The 19804-nt window shown below is 51.4% G+C and overlaps 1 protein-coding gene across 1 annotated transcript; it reads right to left on the reverse strand.

Moving 5' to 3' along the window:
• Positions 1-544: 544 nt before the first annotated feature.
• Positions 545-3435, reverse strand: CDIP1 (cell death inducing p53 target 1). The gene is made up of 4 exons (XM_033428919.2): positions 3330-3435; positions 3040-3195; positions 2031-2304; positions 545-1909 (listed from the first exon to the last, which is right to left on the reverse strand). Exons 1-4 carry the CDS (start codon positions 3412-3414, stop codon positions 1798-1800), a joined length of 627 nt encoding a protein of 208 aa, XP_033284810.1. The 5' UTR covers positions 3415-3435; the 3' UTR covers positions 545-1797.
• Positions 3436-19804: the final 16369 nt, after the last annotated feature.

The raw sequence follows: 19804 nt of genomic DNA on the forward strand, positions 1-19804 counted from the left end.
AATTTATTACCGGTTTTATATATTGAGGATCTGTGAAAGTTTTACTCAGAAAAGGGTTCAACGGTGGGGACATTTTTTTCAATAACTGACCGAGCCCACTTGCCTTCACAAGTCAGATGAGGGGCAGGGGCAGAGCCAGCCAGAACCTGCGGGCCCAGCTGCCTGCCCACCCCCAGTAGCCTCAACCCCAGTGGCTCTGTCTTGCTTAAGGAAGTGAGGGTACCTCCCTGCAGGGTGGGATGACCCTGAGCTCTAGCTGGGGGTCTCCAGCTTGCAGACCCTGTGGGTGGATGCATGGTGTGGAGGTGGGTTACATGTTATCAGTAAGGCGGCCTGACAGTCATGAAGCCAACTTCCTGATGCAGTCACAGCTGGAATCCTAGGGCTCATCCACACTGGGCTCTGGCGGGTTTAATTAGGGACTGAGATAGCAGTGTTGTTCCTGGATAGTCGGTTTGGCATAAGCACCGACACCCTGAGGACTCAACCCCCCACCCTCTTTCCCTCGCAAAAGGAAGCCAGGCAAGAGAGCAGAGGCCTCGGGCAGGGGAGTGAAAGGGCCGATTTAATGAGAAACTATAAACTGAGACCAGCCACGATTCACAGTGACAGGAGGCCATGCAGTGGCAGTGCGAGACCAGGAGAGGGGCGGCAGCAGGATACAGTGGTCCACGTGAGCAAGTTCACAGACAAACCATTCAGGAAATAGACAGTGTGGGCTCAGGCCCAGGGCAGGGCTGGTGTCCACCAGGGCACTTGTGCCACTTGTGGCTGCTCCTTTCTCATCCCCAGCCTGTCCCCCGTCCAGTGCTGCAGCTGCTCCTGCTGCAGTGCCCGCTGTTGGAGCGAGCACAGTGACAGGTGACAGCAAGCCAGCCAGGGCAAAGGGCGCAGCGCTTACTGGGAAGAGGATCCGTGGAGAGTGCACTGCAGATCTGAGTGTGCCTGCAAGGAGGCCCCTCCTCTCTGTCACCTCTAGTCCCAGCTGGGACACACCCCACAGAGGTTGTGCCCACATGCAGCAAGGACATGGTATACACTGATGGGCTAGGCTCCTGGGCATTCCTTCTGGCCCTAGCAAAGACCAGGGTTCACAGAGGTGTGGCTGGAAAGGGAGCTGGGCAGGGGGCAGAGGAGAGTCCCTTCTTGGCAAGCTAGGGCCCAATCTCTTACCCCATGGCCTGCAGGTGTGCCAATGTCCACATTATCCCAGGTGGCATCTGGGCACTGTTAAGAGTTCCTGAGTTCTGAGGGCCAGAGTCATTCCTTCTGACCATCATACCTGCCTCTAGCACTCCAAAAACAAACTCAGGCCTGCCTGGGTCCATCCCCCACTCTCAGCCCAGCAGATCAGAAATGACTGTGGCTACAGGCTAGGCCCCAGTGCAGGCCCGAGGTCTAGGGAACCAGCCACTGCTCTGGCTGCTTTTGGTCCCAGGAAGACCCAGGACCGAACCTGTACCTGGTTCAGAAATGCAGGAAGAGACCCCAGCAGGGAGACCATGTGAGATCATTCCCTGCTTATCTTTCTGATCACAAACACCAAGCAAACCAGCAGCACACAAGCTCAGTGCCATCCCCCTGCCACTTGCTGACCCTTGGCCTAAAATCCAACAGAATTTTTGCCAAAAGAGTCAGATGCTCAGGGAAGGGCAAGGTGAAGAGGACAAGACTTCCAGGGGACGGACTGGTGGAACAGCTTCCACCCCCAAGTGGGAGCAGGGAAGCGAGCCACTGAGCGCGGGGAGCAAAGCACAGGGGGCCAGACTGACAGTGGGGAGTCCAGTCCCGGGTCCGTTAGCAGAGGCGCTTGTACGTGTAGATGTAGGCTTTGCAGCTGGGGCACGTGTGCGTCACATCCTTGAAGTCGTTGATGAGGCAGGGGATCAAGCAGCAGCCCAGGTCACACCTGAATCGGAGATGGGGAGAGACAGGGAGGCCTGAAGAAAAGGCGCCGAGGGCCGGGGCCTACTCCAGCGTGGTGGTGGGTGGGCTCAGCCTCCCCACCCAGCAAGCGCTATACCACCTACCCCATGAAGCAGCAGAAGAAGCCCAGCACGAAGTTCATCAGGCCAATCTCATAGGAGATCTTGGTGGTGATGGCCTGCTGGCAGTGGGGACACACCGTCTGCACGGGCGCACCCTCAAAGATCTCTCCCTGCAGCACTGTCACTGTGGTGGCAGCCCCTGAAGGGACCAGGACCGTGGCCGTATGGCCTCCAGGGCCAGGGTAAGGCCCTGGCGGGTAGGGCCCTGGTGGGTAGTAGCCCATGGGTGGATGGGGGCCTGGAGGAGGGTAGAAACCTGGAATGACACAGAAGATGGAGCAAAGACAGATCACTGCCTTGCCACCTGCCCCATGTGAGAGGTGAGCACAAAGCCCTGAGGCCCCCAGCACCCAAGGACATAGGGTGAAGCCTTGGGGACCAGGCCCTGGGCCAAAGTAACCATCGACATTCTCCCAACCTTTCCTGCTCCCTGTCCCACGGGGACCAAGACAGAGAAGCTACTTGGCCCAGCCAGATACGGCAGAGAGCTGGGAACAAGGTCTAACCTCTCCTTAATCTTAGCTTGATGCGTTGGCTCCCTTGCCTCTGACACACAGGGGACTGAGCTGTGCTCAAGGACCTTGACCACAGGAGGGAAAGCCTTGTCTCTCATCAGCCTCTCCTCCCCACCAGCATCAGGTCTTGTACTGTGGTGCCAGGGGCCAGCCCACCTGACCAGGGCCCGATTCTCCAGCCTGTGTAGTCTCTGAAGAGCTGCTGGGTGAGCAGCATCCCAGGCCTCCACCATGGACTCAGGTTCCTGGCAGCACCTCCAGGAGCCAGCCCTCCCCTGGCAGGGCCCGGGACACCTCTGGCCCACAGAACCTGCACCATGTTCTAGGGCACCTTCCCATGTCCACCGTCCAGACCCACGATCAGCCCCCCACCCTTAAACACCCACACAGACAGACTACCCGCCCGCAGCAAAGGCTGGCTGGCAACCCAGGTGACATGCTGAGTGCTGGGCTAAGCGGATTCCTTTCCAGCTTACCTGGAGGCATGTAGGTGCTGTCTGCATTCACATGTGGGGGGATGAAGCTAGGCTGGGGCATTGGGTGACCCGGCGGCTCATAGGGTGGGGGGCCAATGTCTGCAGGGGGCAGTGACATGCCCGGTGGGGGCTGCATCACAGCTGGGGAGGTGCGGCCTGGACAGAGAGTGACACAGAGAGACAGGGAGAGGAAGCTCAGATGGCTCCAGCCATCGGCGGAGGGCTGCTCCAGGCACCAGCTCCTAGCAGCTGGAAAGGGCAGGAGACAGCAATGAAGCGCTGAACCCTACCTGGGGTGGGTGGAGCTCCACTTTTCTCCTCCAGAAGGGGGGCTGTGGGGCCCCCAGGGTAAGGAGGGGGCGGCTCATTCGACATCTTTGCTGCTTCTCCTGGACCCTGGAGGACAAACTGAGATGCAAAGTATGCTCCCAGCCCGCCCCCCTCAGCCCCCCACTGCCAGTCAGGCACTGGTCTGTGATGAGGGGCTGCAGCACAAGGTGTGTGGTCATCCTCAGAGCCGCCCCTGCTGAGCCCAAGCACACAGGGCCTCCTGTGGCTCCTGCAGGTGTCCCCTGCCCCGGGGCTCAGCTCACCTTTCACTCCCCTCCCCATAAATCTCCACACTTGTGATGGGCTGGGACCAATTCCTTCGAGAGAGCAGACTGGGCTCCCTGTAGGCCCTGGAGATGCCCCACCATTGCTTAGGTAACCCAGCCCAGAGCCACCATCCTCCAACCTCCAGAAACTACCAGCTTCAGGGGTCACCCACACTTCCTTTGTGAAAGCCAGACAGTGGGGTGGCCCTGGGAAGGGGACAGAACCCAGCAGCTTGGGAACCTAATCTAGGGCTTCTCACAGGGCAGTCTGGTCACTGGTCCTCTCCTCCCCTCCAACTTAGGGAGCACCAGGCTGGCCTCCACGCCAGGGCACTGTGGCCTGCTTGTGGGAGGGGGTCTGGGAGAGTTTTTACCTCCAATCCCAGGTACTCAGAGGAGATAGGCAGGTGAGGCTCCTTCTACTGCCAGCCTGGGCAGACACACAGGGTTCTGGGGAGCTGTTTCAGGGGGAGAACAGGTAGCGCCCTCAGCAGCGGCTGCCCTGGGCACCTGGCCCCACGCAGCCACACTCCCTCGGCACTGTATGTCTGGTGTCTCCCCCGCTGCCCAGCTCAGCGCCGTCCTGTGTCCCTACCCACTCCTCAGCCCCCCCTTCCCTTCCCCACGGCTGCTGTCTCCTCAGGGCCACAGCCAGTCCTCTGTCCACTCCCCACCAGGTCCAGAGAAGCCCCCTCATGTCCACATGCCCTGTGGGAAGGAATCAGAACCAAGGGCTTCTCCCCACAGCAGCAGCACTGTTTTGGTCGGAGAGTGGATGGGGCGAGAAGGAAGGAGGTAGTGTTGGTCATTTCCTTCACAAGGTCCACTGAGCACCTGCTGCCGGGTACTGGGGGAGAAGCAGGGGAAGCAGGCCATCCTCCCGCCCCTGAGTCTGCATTCTGTGTCCTTTAGTAAGACACTTCCTTCACTCTATTCAGCAGCATAAAAGGCTAAAAATTAGTAGCATTTTAAAGTGAGACTCATTTTTTTAAACTGATATAATATGAACTAGAAAAAAAAACAGTATAAAAAATATATACAGTGAAAGCAAGTCTCCTAGTATAGCTCCCTCCTAGAGCCCATCAGTGTTAAGTTCAGAACGATGTGGGGATGGAGGGCCCCAAACAATCCTGCCAGGGGAGAGGGAGCCTGGAGTCAGTAAGTTTAAATATTAAATTTAACACATTAGTGGCAGGGCCAGAGGAACTGAATCCAAGCAACAAAAGTGAAAAAAGATACAACTGATTTCATCAAAATTTAAAACTTGTGCTTCTAAGGATACCATCAAGAAAGTGGGAAGACAACCCACACAGTGGAGGAAAATTTTTACAAATAATGTATCTTTTCAGGGACCTGTACCATTTAGAATATATAAAGAACTCTTCTAATTCATTAACAAAAAAGATAACCCAATTTTTTTAAATGGGCAAAAGGATCTGAACATACATTTCTCCAAAGATAAACAAATGCCCAATAAGCACATGAAAAGAACCTGAACATTGTTAGCCAATGCAAATCCAAACTACAAGGTACCATTTCCTACCCACCAGGATGGCTAAAATGAAAAGGACAATAACAAGTATCATGTAGAGAAACTGGAACCCCCCACATTGCTGGTGTAGCCGCTCTGGAAAACAGTCTGGCAGTTCTTCAAAAGGTTAAAATAGAGTTACCACATGACCCAGCAATTCTGCTCCTAGGTATATACCCAAAAGAATTGAAAACTCATGTCCATACAAAAACTAGCACAAGAATGTTCATAGCAGAATTATTCATAACAGCTAAAAAGTGTAAACAACTCAAGTGTCCATCAACTGACAAATGGATAAACAAACTGGATATAAATATATATATATTTCCATGCAGTAGAATATTAATTCAGCCATGAAAAGAGATGAAGTACTGACACAGCTACAACCTGGATGACCCTTGAAAACATTATGCTCAGTGAAAGAAGCCAGACATAAAGGACCACATATTATATGATTCCGTACATAAAATGTCTGGAACAGGTAAATCCATAGGGGCAGAAAGCAGATTCGTGGTTTCCAGGGGTTTGGGGGGCTGGCCATAGAAGCAATTACGGAGTTCCTTTAGGGATGATGAAAATATTGTAAAACTGTAATGATGGTTGCACAATTCTGTGAATATACTAAAAACCACTGAATTGCACACAATTATTTAAAATATTTTAATTTTTTGGCCACGCCCTGCGGCATGCGGAATCTTAGCTCCCTGACCAGGGATTGAACCTGTGCCCCCTGCATTGGAAGCATGAAGTCTTAACCACTGGACCACCAGGGAAGTCCCCGAATTGCACACTTTAAATGGGGAAATCGTATGGTATGTGGATTATTCTATGTCAATAAAACCTATTAAACTGAAAGAAAACAAAATTGCCCAACCTTATCACCCTAATGCAGCCAGTCTCTGCATGTCCCTGCCAGTCTGTATGTATAGGCACCTATATTTTTATATAGTTGCCATTGCGACAAAGTTTTAAATCCTTTTAACATTGTGTCACATGTATTTACTCCGTCTTGCAAGACTCCATGACCATAGATTTTAATATTTCCAAAAATGGGCCCATCACTGTTTACATGACCAATCCCTATTAAAGCATTTAGAATGCTCCTTATTTCATAAAAAACTGGAACACCTTTGGCTAATGCTCTTTCCCTTTCTTGGATTATTTCCTTGGGCTAAACCTGTCAGAAGTGAGATTATTAGGTCAAAGGGTATGGACATTTTATGCCTTCTGTGAAGGATGATGCTGATTTACAGTGCAAACTCTGAATACTACTGTTATTATGATTTGTAATGTTAAGATGACACTTGGTTATGTTTACTTCTTTGATCACTAAGAGGGAGGACATCTTCCCAAATGCTTATCAATTATATGCCAGCTCTTGTGAGTTGCTGCTTATAATTATCCTTTGAAGACATGGAGGCCAAGGAAAGACAGGACCTGTCTGAGGTCCCATGGCTTATTAGAGGCTGAGCCAAGCCTAGGACCCTGGTGTGACTCTTCCACCCCCACCTGCAGGTGACTCCTCATAGCACAGGGTCAAGAACAGTAAACAGCAGAGCCTCTAGAGGACGTCACAGAAGGTCCCTGTCCAGGGGCACTGGCTGTGCAAGCTGGGCCTGAGGTCCCTTGCCCAGGCCACTGCCAGTGGCCACAGCCACCCTGATGGGAGAAAAAGGCAGCTTTCCTTAACGGGCTTGACTCGAGTCTGCAGAAAACTCTAATATGCTGAGTCTGTTAGAACCTGGGCGGGCACCTGCTGCAAACTGCCATGCTCCGCCCATCAGGGATGCCTGTGGGGGTGGCTTACCAGGAAACTGGCGGGTCCTGGGTCGCTAAGCAGGCCGGGAAGAGCTGCACTGTGCTTGGCAAGGCACTTGAGCACCTTTGGGTTTAAGAGGGAGGAACTAGCCCCTCCATGTCTGGGGAGCAGGCACACACACACACTTCAGAGGATGCAGGCGTGGCCTGCCTTGTCACCAAAATCTCTGGATCTAATTCCATCATCTCCTAGAGCGCAAGAATTCACTCTGGAATCCCACCATCATAATGATGGCATAAGCCCTGCACACAGGGCAGAGGCCTCCCCTGGTGTCCAGCAGAACCTAGAGCAGGCACTGCTGCAGGACACTCATTACACTCCAGGCCCTGACCACACCACGGCCCAGCTGCTCCTGTCTCCTCCCCTCCCCTCCACACCCACACCCACGATGCAGCTGCCTTCCTGAACTGTGGCAGAGACTGGGGGGCAGGCCCCTCCAATACGAAAGAGAGGTTTCTGAAAAATGGCTCATGAAGATTTCAGGAATTCAAACCCCAGTTCCCCTAGTGCTTCCCAATATAAAATCAAATGTGTGTGTTCCCACAAAACTGCATTGTCCAAGGTGTAATCAAAAACCTTAAGAATGCAATAATCTTAAAAAAAAAAAAAAGGCACATGTCCAAAAGAACAGTTTTCCAATAAAAACGCACACTGCTCAAGTTAAGCTACAAGTGCAAGCGTGGAATCTGATATCACAGCCCCGGCAACTTCACTGTTGGGCAGGTGCTGGAGCGTCCGTTAAAAGAGGCTCAGGAAGGGCAGCAAGTTCCCAACAGAGGAGAGGGAGGCCCATGGTCCTGGGAGCTTGATGAAGCCAACGTGCAGCCCCTGAACCCCGAGACAGGCCTCTCAGCCTCCTGTTTAGATATTGTAGCTACAGACTGTGAAGAAACAGAGTTGTCTGAAAGCCGTCACGAGTCTATCATAAACCAAACAGGAGCTCCCAGGGGGCCCAGAGGACGTTACACAGCACACCCCTTTATGCCCTCTGGACTTGGTGGATGCAGAGGTATTACCCAGTCATAGTACTGATAAAATACAGATTCTCTGAGAAGAGAGCTAGAGATCCAGCTGACCGCTTAGCAGCTGGTCAGCCAAGGCGCTGACCCCAGCAGCAAGTGGGTGTAAGGTGCAGAGCAGGGCGCCCAAGACCTGGGAGCTGACTCTACTCTGCCACAAGCTTCATGGATTTCCTATTTAAGGAGCCTTAAATTCCTGCTTACCTGACTTCTGGCAGTTTTGGGGATGCTGGGGAATTTCCACTTCACCCTGGATGAAAGCAAAGTGCCGCTGCCCCAGCCCTGACGGCTCCTACTTTAGAAGCCACCGGCCTTGGGAGACAGAGCACTTTCGAAAAGCTTAAGTCTGGGCTGGAACTAAGCAGGAGCTGGAAATGTGTGCACGGCAGAGGCTGGATTCCTAGGGCACCTGTCACGGGGCCCCGAAGATGGAACTGACAAAGGAGATCAGTGTCCCCTCCACTGCATTTTCAGGTTGAGGCCTAGCCTGAAAGGAATGTCCTGACTACGGCCACAGGGCAGGGAGGCAGCGTGGGGCGCGTGGCTGGCAAGCTGAGAAGGCGCTGTTGGGACTCTGATCCACGCCCTGAACCCACAGCTTCCTCAGGAGCCGAGGACGGACCAAGGGACAAGGGGGTGTCCAGAAGCTCTGGGACCATCATCCCCTACATGGGAGAGAGGAGAGGGAGGGCCTGCCTGCACCCTGTTCCACCAGGGGATGGAATGGGGCCACTTAAAAGCCACATCTGGCCTCTGCCCCCATAACCAACACAGCCTAGCACCCCCTGTGCTCTTATGTAGGAGGGAATTATTCCGGTCACCCTAAAGTGAGATGAAGCCTGTCTCCACGTCTGTCTGTCTGTTTTTGGACCCACTCCCTGCTGCAATCTCATCTCACCTTCCCCAGAGCAGCAGGCACTGGGCCTCTGGGGTAGGACACAGGGCCGGGCACTTTCTGCAAAGCCAGGTCTCCCCATGTTCCCTAGTGGAGTTAAAAGCACAAGGCCTCCCGGCCCTGGGAAACGGCTCTGGTGTTCTGCTCTGCTCCCAGCTACTCACTGTGCCCTGTGGAGAGCGCTGCTGTTGATCCAGGGCCAGAGCCTGGCCAACTGGCAGCAGCCTGAGGTGGCCCAGGTGGCTCCCCGGGGGAGCTGGGAGGGCCTGGGCCCGGGCCAGCAGGATACACCCCTCACTGGCTCAGCCGCTGCTGCAAACTCCATTCTGCAGTCAGTCTAAGCTGTCCTGCACACCACCATGGGGGTGCCAACCCTGTCCCCGGTCCCCCCACCCCAGACAGTCTCTGCTGAGGAAACATACCCACACTGCCTTCTGGAGGAGGACTGGGAGGGCAGTGTGGAGCTGAGACGCATCTGTACATGAGTGCAGGTTCCTGGAGGACTGAGGACAGATGTGGGGGACGAGACAGAGATGAAGGGAGAGGACGCACCCAGAAGGAGGACTTTCTGACATCAGTTTTCCCCCAGGGTCTGCTAGAGCAGCGGTTCTCAAACTTTTTGGTCTCACAACCCCTTTACACTCAATTATTGAGGACTCCAAAAAGATTGTGTGAGTTATATATATCAATACTTACCTTACTAGAAATAAAAAATAAGGAATTGTTAAAAGTATTTATTCATTAAAAAGATTAACTTATTACATGTTAACATAAATAAAATTTTAAAATAACTACTTTCCAAAACAAATTTAATAAGAAGATGGACATTGTTTTACATTTTTGCAAACCCTTTAGAAGTCTGGCTTATCGTTAAAAAGTCTACAAATAACAAATGCTAGAGAGGATGTGGAGAAAAGGGAGCCCTCCTACACTGCTGGTGGGAATGTAAACTGGTGCAGCCACTATGGAAAATAATACGGAGGTTCCTCAAAAAACAAAAAATAGAGCTGCCATATGATCCAGCAATTCCATTCCTGGGTATGTACCTGGACAAAACTATAATTCAAAACAATACATGCACGCCTATGTTCATAGCACTATTCACAACAGCCAAGACATGGAAACAACCTAAATGTCCATCAGCAGATGAATGGATAAAGAAGATGTGGTACATATACACAATGGAATATTAGCCATAAAAAAGAATGAGGGACTTCCCTGGTGGCGCAGTGGTTAAGAACCTGCCTGCCAATGCAGGGTACACAGGTTCGAGCCCTGGTCCGGGAAGATCGCACATGCCACGGAGCAACTAAGCCTGCGTGCCACAACTACTGAGCCTGCGCTCTAGAGCCTGCAAGCCACAACTACTGAGCCCACGTGCCACACTACTGAAGCCTGCACACCTAGAGCTTGTGCTCTGCAAGAAGAGAAGCCACCACAATGAGAAGCCCATGCACCGCAATGAAGAGTAGTCCCCACTCGCCACAACTAGAGAAAGCCTGTGCACAGCAACGAAGTCCCAATGCAGCCAAAAATAAATAAAATTTTTAAAAAAATAAAATAATGCCATTTGCAGCAACATGGAGGGACCTAGAGATTATCATACTAAGTCAAATAGAAAGACAAACACTATATGATATCAATTATATGTGGAACCTAAAATATGACACAAATGAACTTACCTATGAAACACAGACTCATAGACATAGAGAACACTTGTGGTTGCCAAGCAGGGTGGGGGCGGGGGTAGGGAGGGAAGGACTGAGAGTTTGGGATTAGCAGATGCAAACTATTATATAAAGGATGGATCAACAACAAGGTCCTGCTGTATGGCATGGGGAACTATATTCAATATCCTGTCATAAACCATAATAGAAAAGAATATGAAAAAGAATATATATGTATAACTGAAACTGTTGTATAGCAGAAATTAACACAACATTGTAAATCAACTATACTTCAATAAAATAAAAAAGTCTGGCTTAAGAGAAGGCAGCTGGATGCTCATATCTTCTTCTCCATCCAATCTGTTGTGATGTTTTGGTTAAAGTATGAGAAAATCCAGCCTCCCACAGTAAGCAGCTGGAAAAGGGAAAGGTATCTGAATAGTCTTCTCAGCTAATTGTGGATATTCTTCAACACTACACCCAAACCTGACAGGTGGTAGTAGCTTCTTAAAGGTTAGTTGCAATATGGAATCTGAATCTTTAACAACAAATTTTTCCTATTATATTGAAAATCATTGGGCTACCTTGTATTTGGAATGGACCTTTTACACATGCCCCGTTTTATAACAGCATGCATGGGTCATTTGGAAAATAATGGTCCACGATTATGATATGAGCCCTGATTATGTAGATCTAGCAATGTTAACACATCTCATTATAAGATATGCCTCCCTCCAAAAAATCACATTGTTACTATCACCACCAACCCCATCAGAAAAGTCTTTAACTACTGGGAAGCTGTCAACCTCACGGTGGCAGATACAAGTTTTCCAAAATTCTGACATTTTCACTTGAAAGCTCAAATTTTATCATTGGAAACAGTAACAAATTTATCATTGGCAACTTATACAAAAATAAAAGGTCAGTTGTTTTCCTTGAATTAGCAGGCTCACTTTGTTCATTTTCAAGAAAATGTCTGCTAAATCCCTAAGTCTGAATAACCATAGTCTGTGTGTCAGTTGTTGTTTTAAATAAATATGGAGCTCCATGAAAACGCTAGTTCAGCTCACAGCTCAAACAGCTGCACACATGCTTCCCCTTGAGGTCTCCAGCATGCTTCATGTGCGTCCTTTCATCACAACACAAAACATTAAAAAAATGTGTACTCAAGGGTCCAGATAATAAACTCAATAATTTTTACTGCTTTTTCTTAAATGAAACTGGCGTGAACACAACCACAACAATGACTAGCACAGCTGGGTGCCACGCCTCGAGCAGAGCTAAGTCCTGCTACTGTTGCACCGCCAATGCTAATGCCAACACAATGAAAAAGGCAATATAACCAATAACGTCTTGGTGTCCTTATAAACATAGTTCTGACCTTCAGCCCCTGGAAGGTCTCAGGAAGCCTCCAGGAGACTGCACGTCACCTTTTGAGAGCTGCCGGGCTAGAGGAACCCCACACCGGTAAGAGGGTACCTGCAGGCAGAGCAGGGTCAGGGCCAGAGGGACCAAGAGTCCCAGGACCGAGAGTGGACTGCGCCGGTGAGTCTCTGAGCTGGCTGTTTGTCACACTGAGGCCCCACCCCAGGAACATGCTTGCTGCAACGTGCAAGGCTTTAAGGAGGCATCAGACTAGTTCAGACTCAGTTCCACCACTTTCCAGCTGTGTGACCTCACTGAGCCTCAGTTTCTTGTTTGTAAATGGGGATAATCATGCCTACCTCTCAGGGTTGGAGCTAGTTTTATAATAAACAGCATAATAAGCAAAACACCCAGAGCAGTAGCTTATGGGAAGGAAAACAAAACAGGCACTGATGCCTCTGCTATGGCAGCTTCTGCTCCCACAGGAGCGGGGATCCTGGTGTGCATTCCCCAAGGATCCTGGGGTACTCGTAATCAAGCCCAGCCTGAGCGGCTCAGCCCAGAAGAGGTCACTGCGGCATGGCCAAGTGGCGGCCAACTGCTCTGTGAGCCCCTAAGACAAGTTCTGGAAAGGAAGAGATACCAGCAATCATTCTAAAGGGCCATCGCTCCTTCCAGGCGACTGCCCTGGAGCTCCATGGGCTACAATGCCCCGGGAAGGGCACTCTGCCCAGACCCTGGCATCCACCCGAGACCCTAGTGGCAGCAACTGCAGGGCCGAGTTTCCCACAGCCGGGCTGGCCTGCCCACTGCCTCCCGCCAGAGGAACTCACCCCCCACCCTCCGGCAGCCATTGCACCAGGATGCCAGCTGGCCTCAGAGGGGCTCCTCTGTCCCCAGGAGGCAGGTTCCAGGCGTCTGGCCAGAGGGGGCTTTGGGCTTTGCTGGGGAAACTGAAAGGCAGCTTTCCGCCTTGCCCACAGCCTTGCATCTGCTGAACCAAGGAGGCGCCCACTGCTCCGCGAAGGGTGGAGGCCCGGGGTGAAAGCCAAGTGCCCTGGGGGGGGTCCCCCTAGGGCCCACCCAGAGGATGGGGGAAGGGGAGCACACTCAGCCCCTGCTGAGCAAGGGGGCCTGGCCCACATCGTCCACACCCCGCCTGCCCACTGTAGAGGCTGCGTGGACCATGAAGGACCAGGCAGCATGAGGCGTCCCTGTGGCTGGGGGCTTATTCACCAGGGATGGCCACTGACTCCCTGGGCGACGCCACGTACCGTCCTGTTCTCCCAAGTTCCCAGGGGTGGGCTTAAGGACAGTCTGTTTGGTGGCCACTTAACAGAGGCCCTTGGAGGGGGACGGCACTTCCTCTGGGAATAACCAACCGTCTGTTGGTGCTGATCATTGTGTAGCACCTACTTTGCGCTGGGCACAGGCTGGGAAGTGTCAGGGAGTGAGCGGCTCGGTCCCTGCCTTCCAGAAGCTCACAACTGAGTGGGGGAGACAGGAGTCAAATACACACCAGAAACACCAAACCTAAGTACACAGTGAAACCAGTGGTGTACAAGAAAGTATGGAAAGATCAGACCCGTTCCGGGGGTCAGGGAGCAACTCTCCAAGTAAGCCGGGGGGAGGAGGTGGGGTCAATGAGACTAGCAGGCAAAGGATAGGACGGGACAGTGGCAGGACAGTGAGTCACAAGGCCTCAGGAAGGAGGCTGCGCCCGGTGTGGGTGGCCAGACAGCAGCCTGGAGCCATCGAGCCTCAGGACTGTTTCAGAGGTAGGAGGTGCAGGGGCTGCCCTGCAGCGCAGACCTCAGATCCCCACAGAGGACCTGGGCCAGTAGGCAGGATAAGGACCTCAGGCCACGCAGCCCACAGCAGCACCCCGGCCCTTCTCCTCTGAGCAGCCACCCCCTACCCCATGCACCACCCCCTCAACTCAGCCTTCAGGAACAAAGACACTGACTTCCTTTCTAGACCGGCAGTAAAATTTGAAGAGCACCACCGATGGATTGTATGACCCTATATAATCTCTCCACGCCTCAGTTTCCCCACCTGGACCACAGAACTCCCTTTTTATTCAGGGCAGCAGTATCTTTGCTAAGATGTTCTCAGCCCTTCTTACAGTCATGTGACCATGTGGCTAAGTTCTGGCGAATGAGTCACAGTAGAGTGACATATGTTCTTGCTGGAAGGTGCTAAAAGGGAGCCACCTCGGCAGGGAGATGGAGCCCATGTCCTCAGGCCCTCCTCCTGCCTGCTGCCAGGAAGATGGATGTGACAGCCCTAGCAGCCATGCTTGACCACGAGGTGACCTTGGGAATGGAAGCCATGCTAAGGACAACTGAAGGTGCCCAGGCCCTGGATGACCATGGAGATACCATTCCAGCACTGAATGGACCACTTCTCTCACCTATCTTGTAGTGAGAGAGAAACAAACTAACTTGTTTTCCCTGGGGTTACTGTGAGTTTCCTAGTAAATGCAGCCAGACCTCAATATCAAAGAGAAACAGAGAAGCTAGTTTTCCAGTAATTCTCAAATCCAAGGTAGCCAGAATCTACTTGTGATTGGTAAATTTCCAGTTAGTTATTAACAAGAAAGGAAAACAAGTACCATTAAAAATAAATAGTGCTCCTTGGGCCTGAAGGTATGTAAACAAGTGGTCCATCATTGAAAAGCTCCCATTAGGACTTCCCCATGCCTTGGCTTCCTCTAGCTCACAATGCCTTGCCGAGCAGGCCCATAGGAGGCCAAGTTCAGCCCTGGCAGACTGGAAATCCTGAACTCAGCCCCTTTTCCATTGTCCTTAAAGATGCAGGCAGGACAAGAGAGACAATCCCTCCCTCAGATAGCATCACTGGTGGCTGCAAACCATTTATTTTAACGCTCGAACCTGGGTGTTATCTGATGCCTTGGGAATTCTAAACACTTCAAAGCAAGCTAAAGACATGGAAAGGACCAGAAAGTAGATCTGGTTCTCCCATCTGGCTGCTCTCCTCCCACCCAGCCCTACACTCTTCTCCCTGATGAGTATCATGGCTCAACAGAGCTGATACATCAGCCTAAGCCAATGGCCCCAAATACCACAGCCTACGCCCTTCCCCAGGGAGGCTTGAGTCCTAATGTCACAGGCCAAGCAGGAAGGGCAGACTCCTCACCTGCTGGCACCCAGGCACTAGGTCCCACCCATCTGGCCACCTAATGTTCCAGAGTCTCAGTTTTCTCATCTGTGAAATGGCAGCAGCCGTCCTTGACCCACCGAGTTGTGATGAGGCGTAAATGAGGTCATGGATGAAGAGCACGCAGCTCAGAGCCTGTCACATAATGTTCAATAAGCACAAATCATGGTTTGCATAAATACAAATAGCTGTATTTATGGAGACGCAAGCAGAGTGTGGGAAAAGGAAGTATACAATAAAACAGAAAAGAGAATACATTGGTTGCTCTTAATCAGAAGCAAAATCAAAAGGCAGACAGGACTCAAAGAATGGTTCTAAGCTAAAAAGTAGTAAGGCTTCTAGGAACTGTGATGATGATGACAATCATAAATGCACAATTTACATCATGCTGAATTCTGGTCAGAGCCGTGGCAAACCACTCTGACTCCCCGTGACAGAGGCAAGGGCACCTGGGCCACAGCAGAGTGGGTTCATGCAACTTTTCTGGAGGACAATCTCACTCCTGTACATTCTTTTTAACACATTAATTCCATTTCGAGGCATTTGTCCTAGAAATAAACGAACACATGAGCAAAGGTTCACATGTAAAAATGTTTCTGTATATCAACATTTTGATGTTCAACCAAAGGGACTAGTTACCCATCTGGTTAACCTATACCACGTAACTATATTCACTCCCTCAAAATGATGTGGATCTACCTTTATTGACATAGGAAGATGGACTTGATAGAGCACCACGTAGCATGTACAGTGCGATCCCTTCTCAGAGAGACGTGTGTATTTACATGTAGACTACACACCAAATGTTAAGGGTGTTTTTTTCTGGATAGTGAGATTTTGGATGATTTGTTTACACACACACACACAGACACACATATAGAGAAACTTTTTATTTCTGTGTAGTTTCTAGTTTTTATAGAGTAGGCAGCTCCTTTGGTTGGTTCCTTCCTCAAAATGCTCACTATAAGTGTGTTATATTTATGTATATTCCTCCTCAGTCCAGAAAAGGTGTCTCTGACCATAATCTAGTTCTGTCTGTAGGGAAAGAAATGCTCCAAGGAGCAAACCCAAGGACTGGGCTGTTCCCCTCTCATGAGTTGGAGTGGTCTTTGCTTCAGTTTTGTAGGAATTTGGTAACACAAGTCAGTTCTCTATACCAAGTCACTTCCCAGTGCTCCAGTAAAATTGAGGGTCTAGACCTGTGAAGCTGGGACATAAACGCCATCCAAGGTAGTTCTAGCCTCAGAGACCCTGCCTGGAGAGCCAGCAGGAAGTCACCTGGCAGAGGAGGCAGGTGAGAAAATCCCAATAGACACATGACAGAACTGAGACTGACAGCATCACAGGGCTTGACCGAGGTCACTAGCTGGAGCTGGCGCTGGGAACACAGGTCTCCTCCTGCCCTCTGAGCCGCCTCCCAGGTAGGACCAAGCTCAGGAGCTTGGATTCTGCATGTTTTACCGTTGACACAGAAGAAGGAAGTACAGACAGGAGGGGGATGAGGAGCAAAGGGCAGAAAACAGATGCAGCTGCAACCACGAGTGGATAAACAAGTCATCTGCACCTGCTGGACAGGCAGGGCTTGGTAACCAGAAGGCTGACTAATTTTAGAAATGCAATGAATCTAAAGAACCATCCCTTAGGCAATCAAAGTGGAACCCTGAAAAGAAAAAGTCCTTAACTCTGCCTTTGTTGAGCTGACACAAAATGGAAGGCAGCTATGCTCACCACTACACCACCTACGCGAGCTGACACAAATGGACAGTCTTTGGATCGACTCTACTTTAACTGGTTATCTGAGATCAAGATACACCATCTTGATCCAGGAAAAAGCTCTAGGGCCTTAAGTGCAGCCAAGCCACGTGGCCACTACAAGGTCCCCATTCAGCTGTAAGAGTCTTATTTTGGACACAAAGGCCTGCTGGCCTTGCTGGCCCAGGAGAGGAACTCAGCCTGCAGCTGAGCCTTGCCCAAGTCCGCCCATTCCGTTGAGGGTGGGGGAACCGCTATGCTCCCAAGAGAATGGCTTTGCCTTTCTGCCCTCATGAACTCCGAGTCCCGTAGGTACTGCTCATTTTCCGTGAGCACAAGGAGGGAGCGCCTCTGCATCATTTAAGTCCCTCCTGTTGCAGGCAGTGTCTCAATTCTTTTACACTAAGCACTGCTGGGTGAAGAACAGCAGCTGCAGTCAGTCCAGCGTGGCACGCTTCTAGAGGTCACTTGGATGGAATCAGTGAAAAGAAAGAAGCCCAAAGCCAGCAGACACCTAGCAGACCAGTAATTATTCCTGGGGTAGGACCTCACAATTGCAATGCTTAGATGTGCCGTAAACACCCTGTGAAGGGGCACACGGTAAGAAGCTGCATACAGAACTGACGAAAAAACCCAAGAACACACAACAGCACAGGGATACTCTCCAGCGGAAACGCCCCTACGTGTAGCAAGGGGCACTCACATGACTGGCACTGACAATCCAGAGGAGCTAGCGTCCAGGACAAGGACACGATGTCCACAAAGGTGAAGGGGAAGAGCCGGAAAAGTGCCCTGGGAAACCTGAGTGGGGAACAAATCTAATCAGCATGTGAAATTACACTCCATGAAACAGTATATGGAAGTTGAACTAAATTCATATCACTCTAAATGGACATCTGACCCAAAGAGCTGGCTTGTGCCATTTGGGACAGAATTATTTTGGATCTTCTCTTTGAGGAAATGAGAGCTCACGCTGTATCTGGGGTTGCCTTATTTTCGGCCATGTGCGTATTTCTCTATGTTTCGTACATCTAGAGGCCACCTTTCAGGCCACAAGTGTCTCTAGTGATCACCAAGTCCAAGGTCTCAGCTGACATACGTTTGGTCTTCAGACATTACTAAGCACCCATGAAGGCAGGCCTGGGCGCGGTGCTGCATTTAACAGTGGGCAAGATGGCCGCGCCTGCCCTCCGGCTGCTCCCTGACGGGGAGCCTGGCCCAGCTGCTCAGACAAGAGTCGAGTCTCAAACCAGTGCTCCTTCCCACTGCAGCTGGCTCAGCCCCATCTCTTATCTCACACATTTTCCAAAATGTTTCTCAAAATTTTGCTTAAGCAGAATCTTGAACACCCAACAAAGTGCTTCACACAGTGGAATTCCATTGTGTGAGCATACATGGATTTCACTGCACCCAGGACAAAAGGAGAAACAAGTGAAGTGAGCTGACCAGTCCCTCCCTTTCTCCTGGAACAGAAGGAGGGCTCCTGCATGCCTCCCCTGGTGCCACCCAAGGCCTCCACAGGGCACCAGGACCGGAGGCCTCTGCCCTGCTGGCTGACTGCAGTCCTGACCACTGCACATTCACTAGGGAATTCAACTCTACGCAGATCTGTGTTCCCCACTCCAGGGAGGATGGAGCACACACAGACCACGGGCCCTACACCTCAAGGCTTTACCAGCCAGTACAGAGATGGGACAGCTGAAGGGCAGACACATACATGATTTTATTCAACACACAAACAGCCAGCACGCATCTAGGCCCTGAAGATGGGGGAAACAGTTTTCATGTCACAATCCAGTGGGAGAGGGGCTGTAAAACACAGAAACTAGTAAAATACATTATATGTCAGCTAGTGAGGCGTACCACGGAGGAAGGAGGAGCAGGGAAGCGAGGACTTCTCTGAGTGGGGAACCTTCAGGCAAAAACAGGACGGAGGTGAGGCGAGAGCCACGAGCCATGTACACGGCTGGGGAAAGGCCCTGGGGAAGTGCAGTTCCGCGCAGAGGCCTGGAGCATGTCCACACGCCCGTGGCTGGGCAGGCAGCTGGGCAGAGTTGGGGCAGGAGTGAGATGGAGGGCTTCCCGTGCTGTGCCTGGGCACTAACGTGGGTCCCCGAGAGTCCTGAACCCTACAGTGCTTGGCCCCCACCTCCGGCGGGCACAGGTTCTTTTTGGCCAGTGTGACTGGGACCACAGAGAAATGGGCCCCCGTGTGGCCCCCATACTCCCCAGGCAAAGCAGGTAGACAGGTGACCCGAGCTCACCTAAGCTTGCCTCCATGGGGACAGAAACGGAGGCCTGCCCCGAGTGCCAGAGCTGAGAAGTGGTCACGTGAGCAACACAGAATTCCTCTAGCTCTGGGATTAGCCAATTTTATTCAGCAGAGCCATCACTACCCAAGTTTGTTTGCTTATTCTTTCTTTCAAGTGACTACCTGTTCGAAAAGACTTGATTCCTGACTCTTTAATTCAGCCAACATTTCATAGGCCCTCTATAGAGGCCACTCACCTCCCTGGTCCCTGCCCTCAGGCAGCTGCAGATCCAGCTGGAAAGCCACCTCACACTTGAAAAAATTTTGCAAAAGATACTCAGCAAAACCCAAATGAGAATATGTGACAGCAGGTGCTCCAGGTGAGAGAGGGGGCGGTCTGTGGGTGGGGGCCCTGGGAAGGCTTCAGGGACCAGGTGGGCCCTAGGTAGGCCCTGCAAGGAGGTGGGCAGGGGTTCCAGGACTGGAGCAAGAGTCACTAGGAGAAAGGGGGAAAGAACTGTGGTCAAAGGCCCAGCCTCCCCAGGCAGACTGGCAGCTCCCAGAGGGCAGGGGTGGTGTTTGGGGCCAGTCTCTCCACAGCCCCAGGCAGTACATCAAATATCAGCTGACCAGTTGGATGATAACACAGCCTGGCTGATACTCCCTGGCAGGAGCTCTGTCCCCCAGCCC

This window comes from Orcinus orca, chromosome 16, assembly GCF_937001465.1.
Source record: "Orcinus orca chromosome 16, mOrcOrc1.1, whole genome shotgun sequence".
Lineage (NCBI taxonomy): Eukaryota > Metazoa > Chordata > Mammalia > Artiodactyla > Delphinidae > Orcinus > Orcinus orca.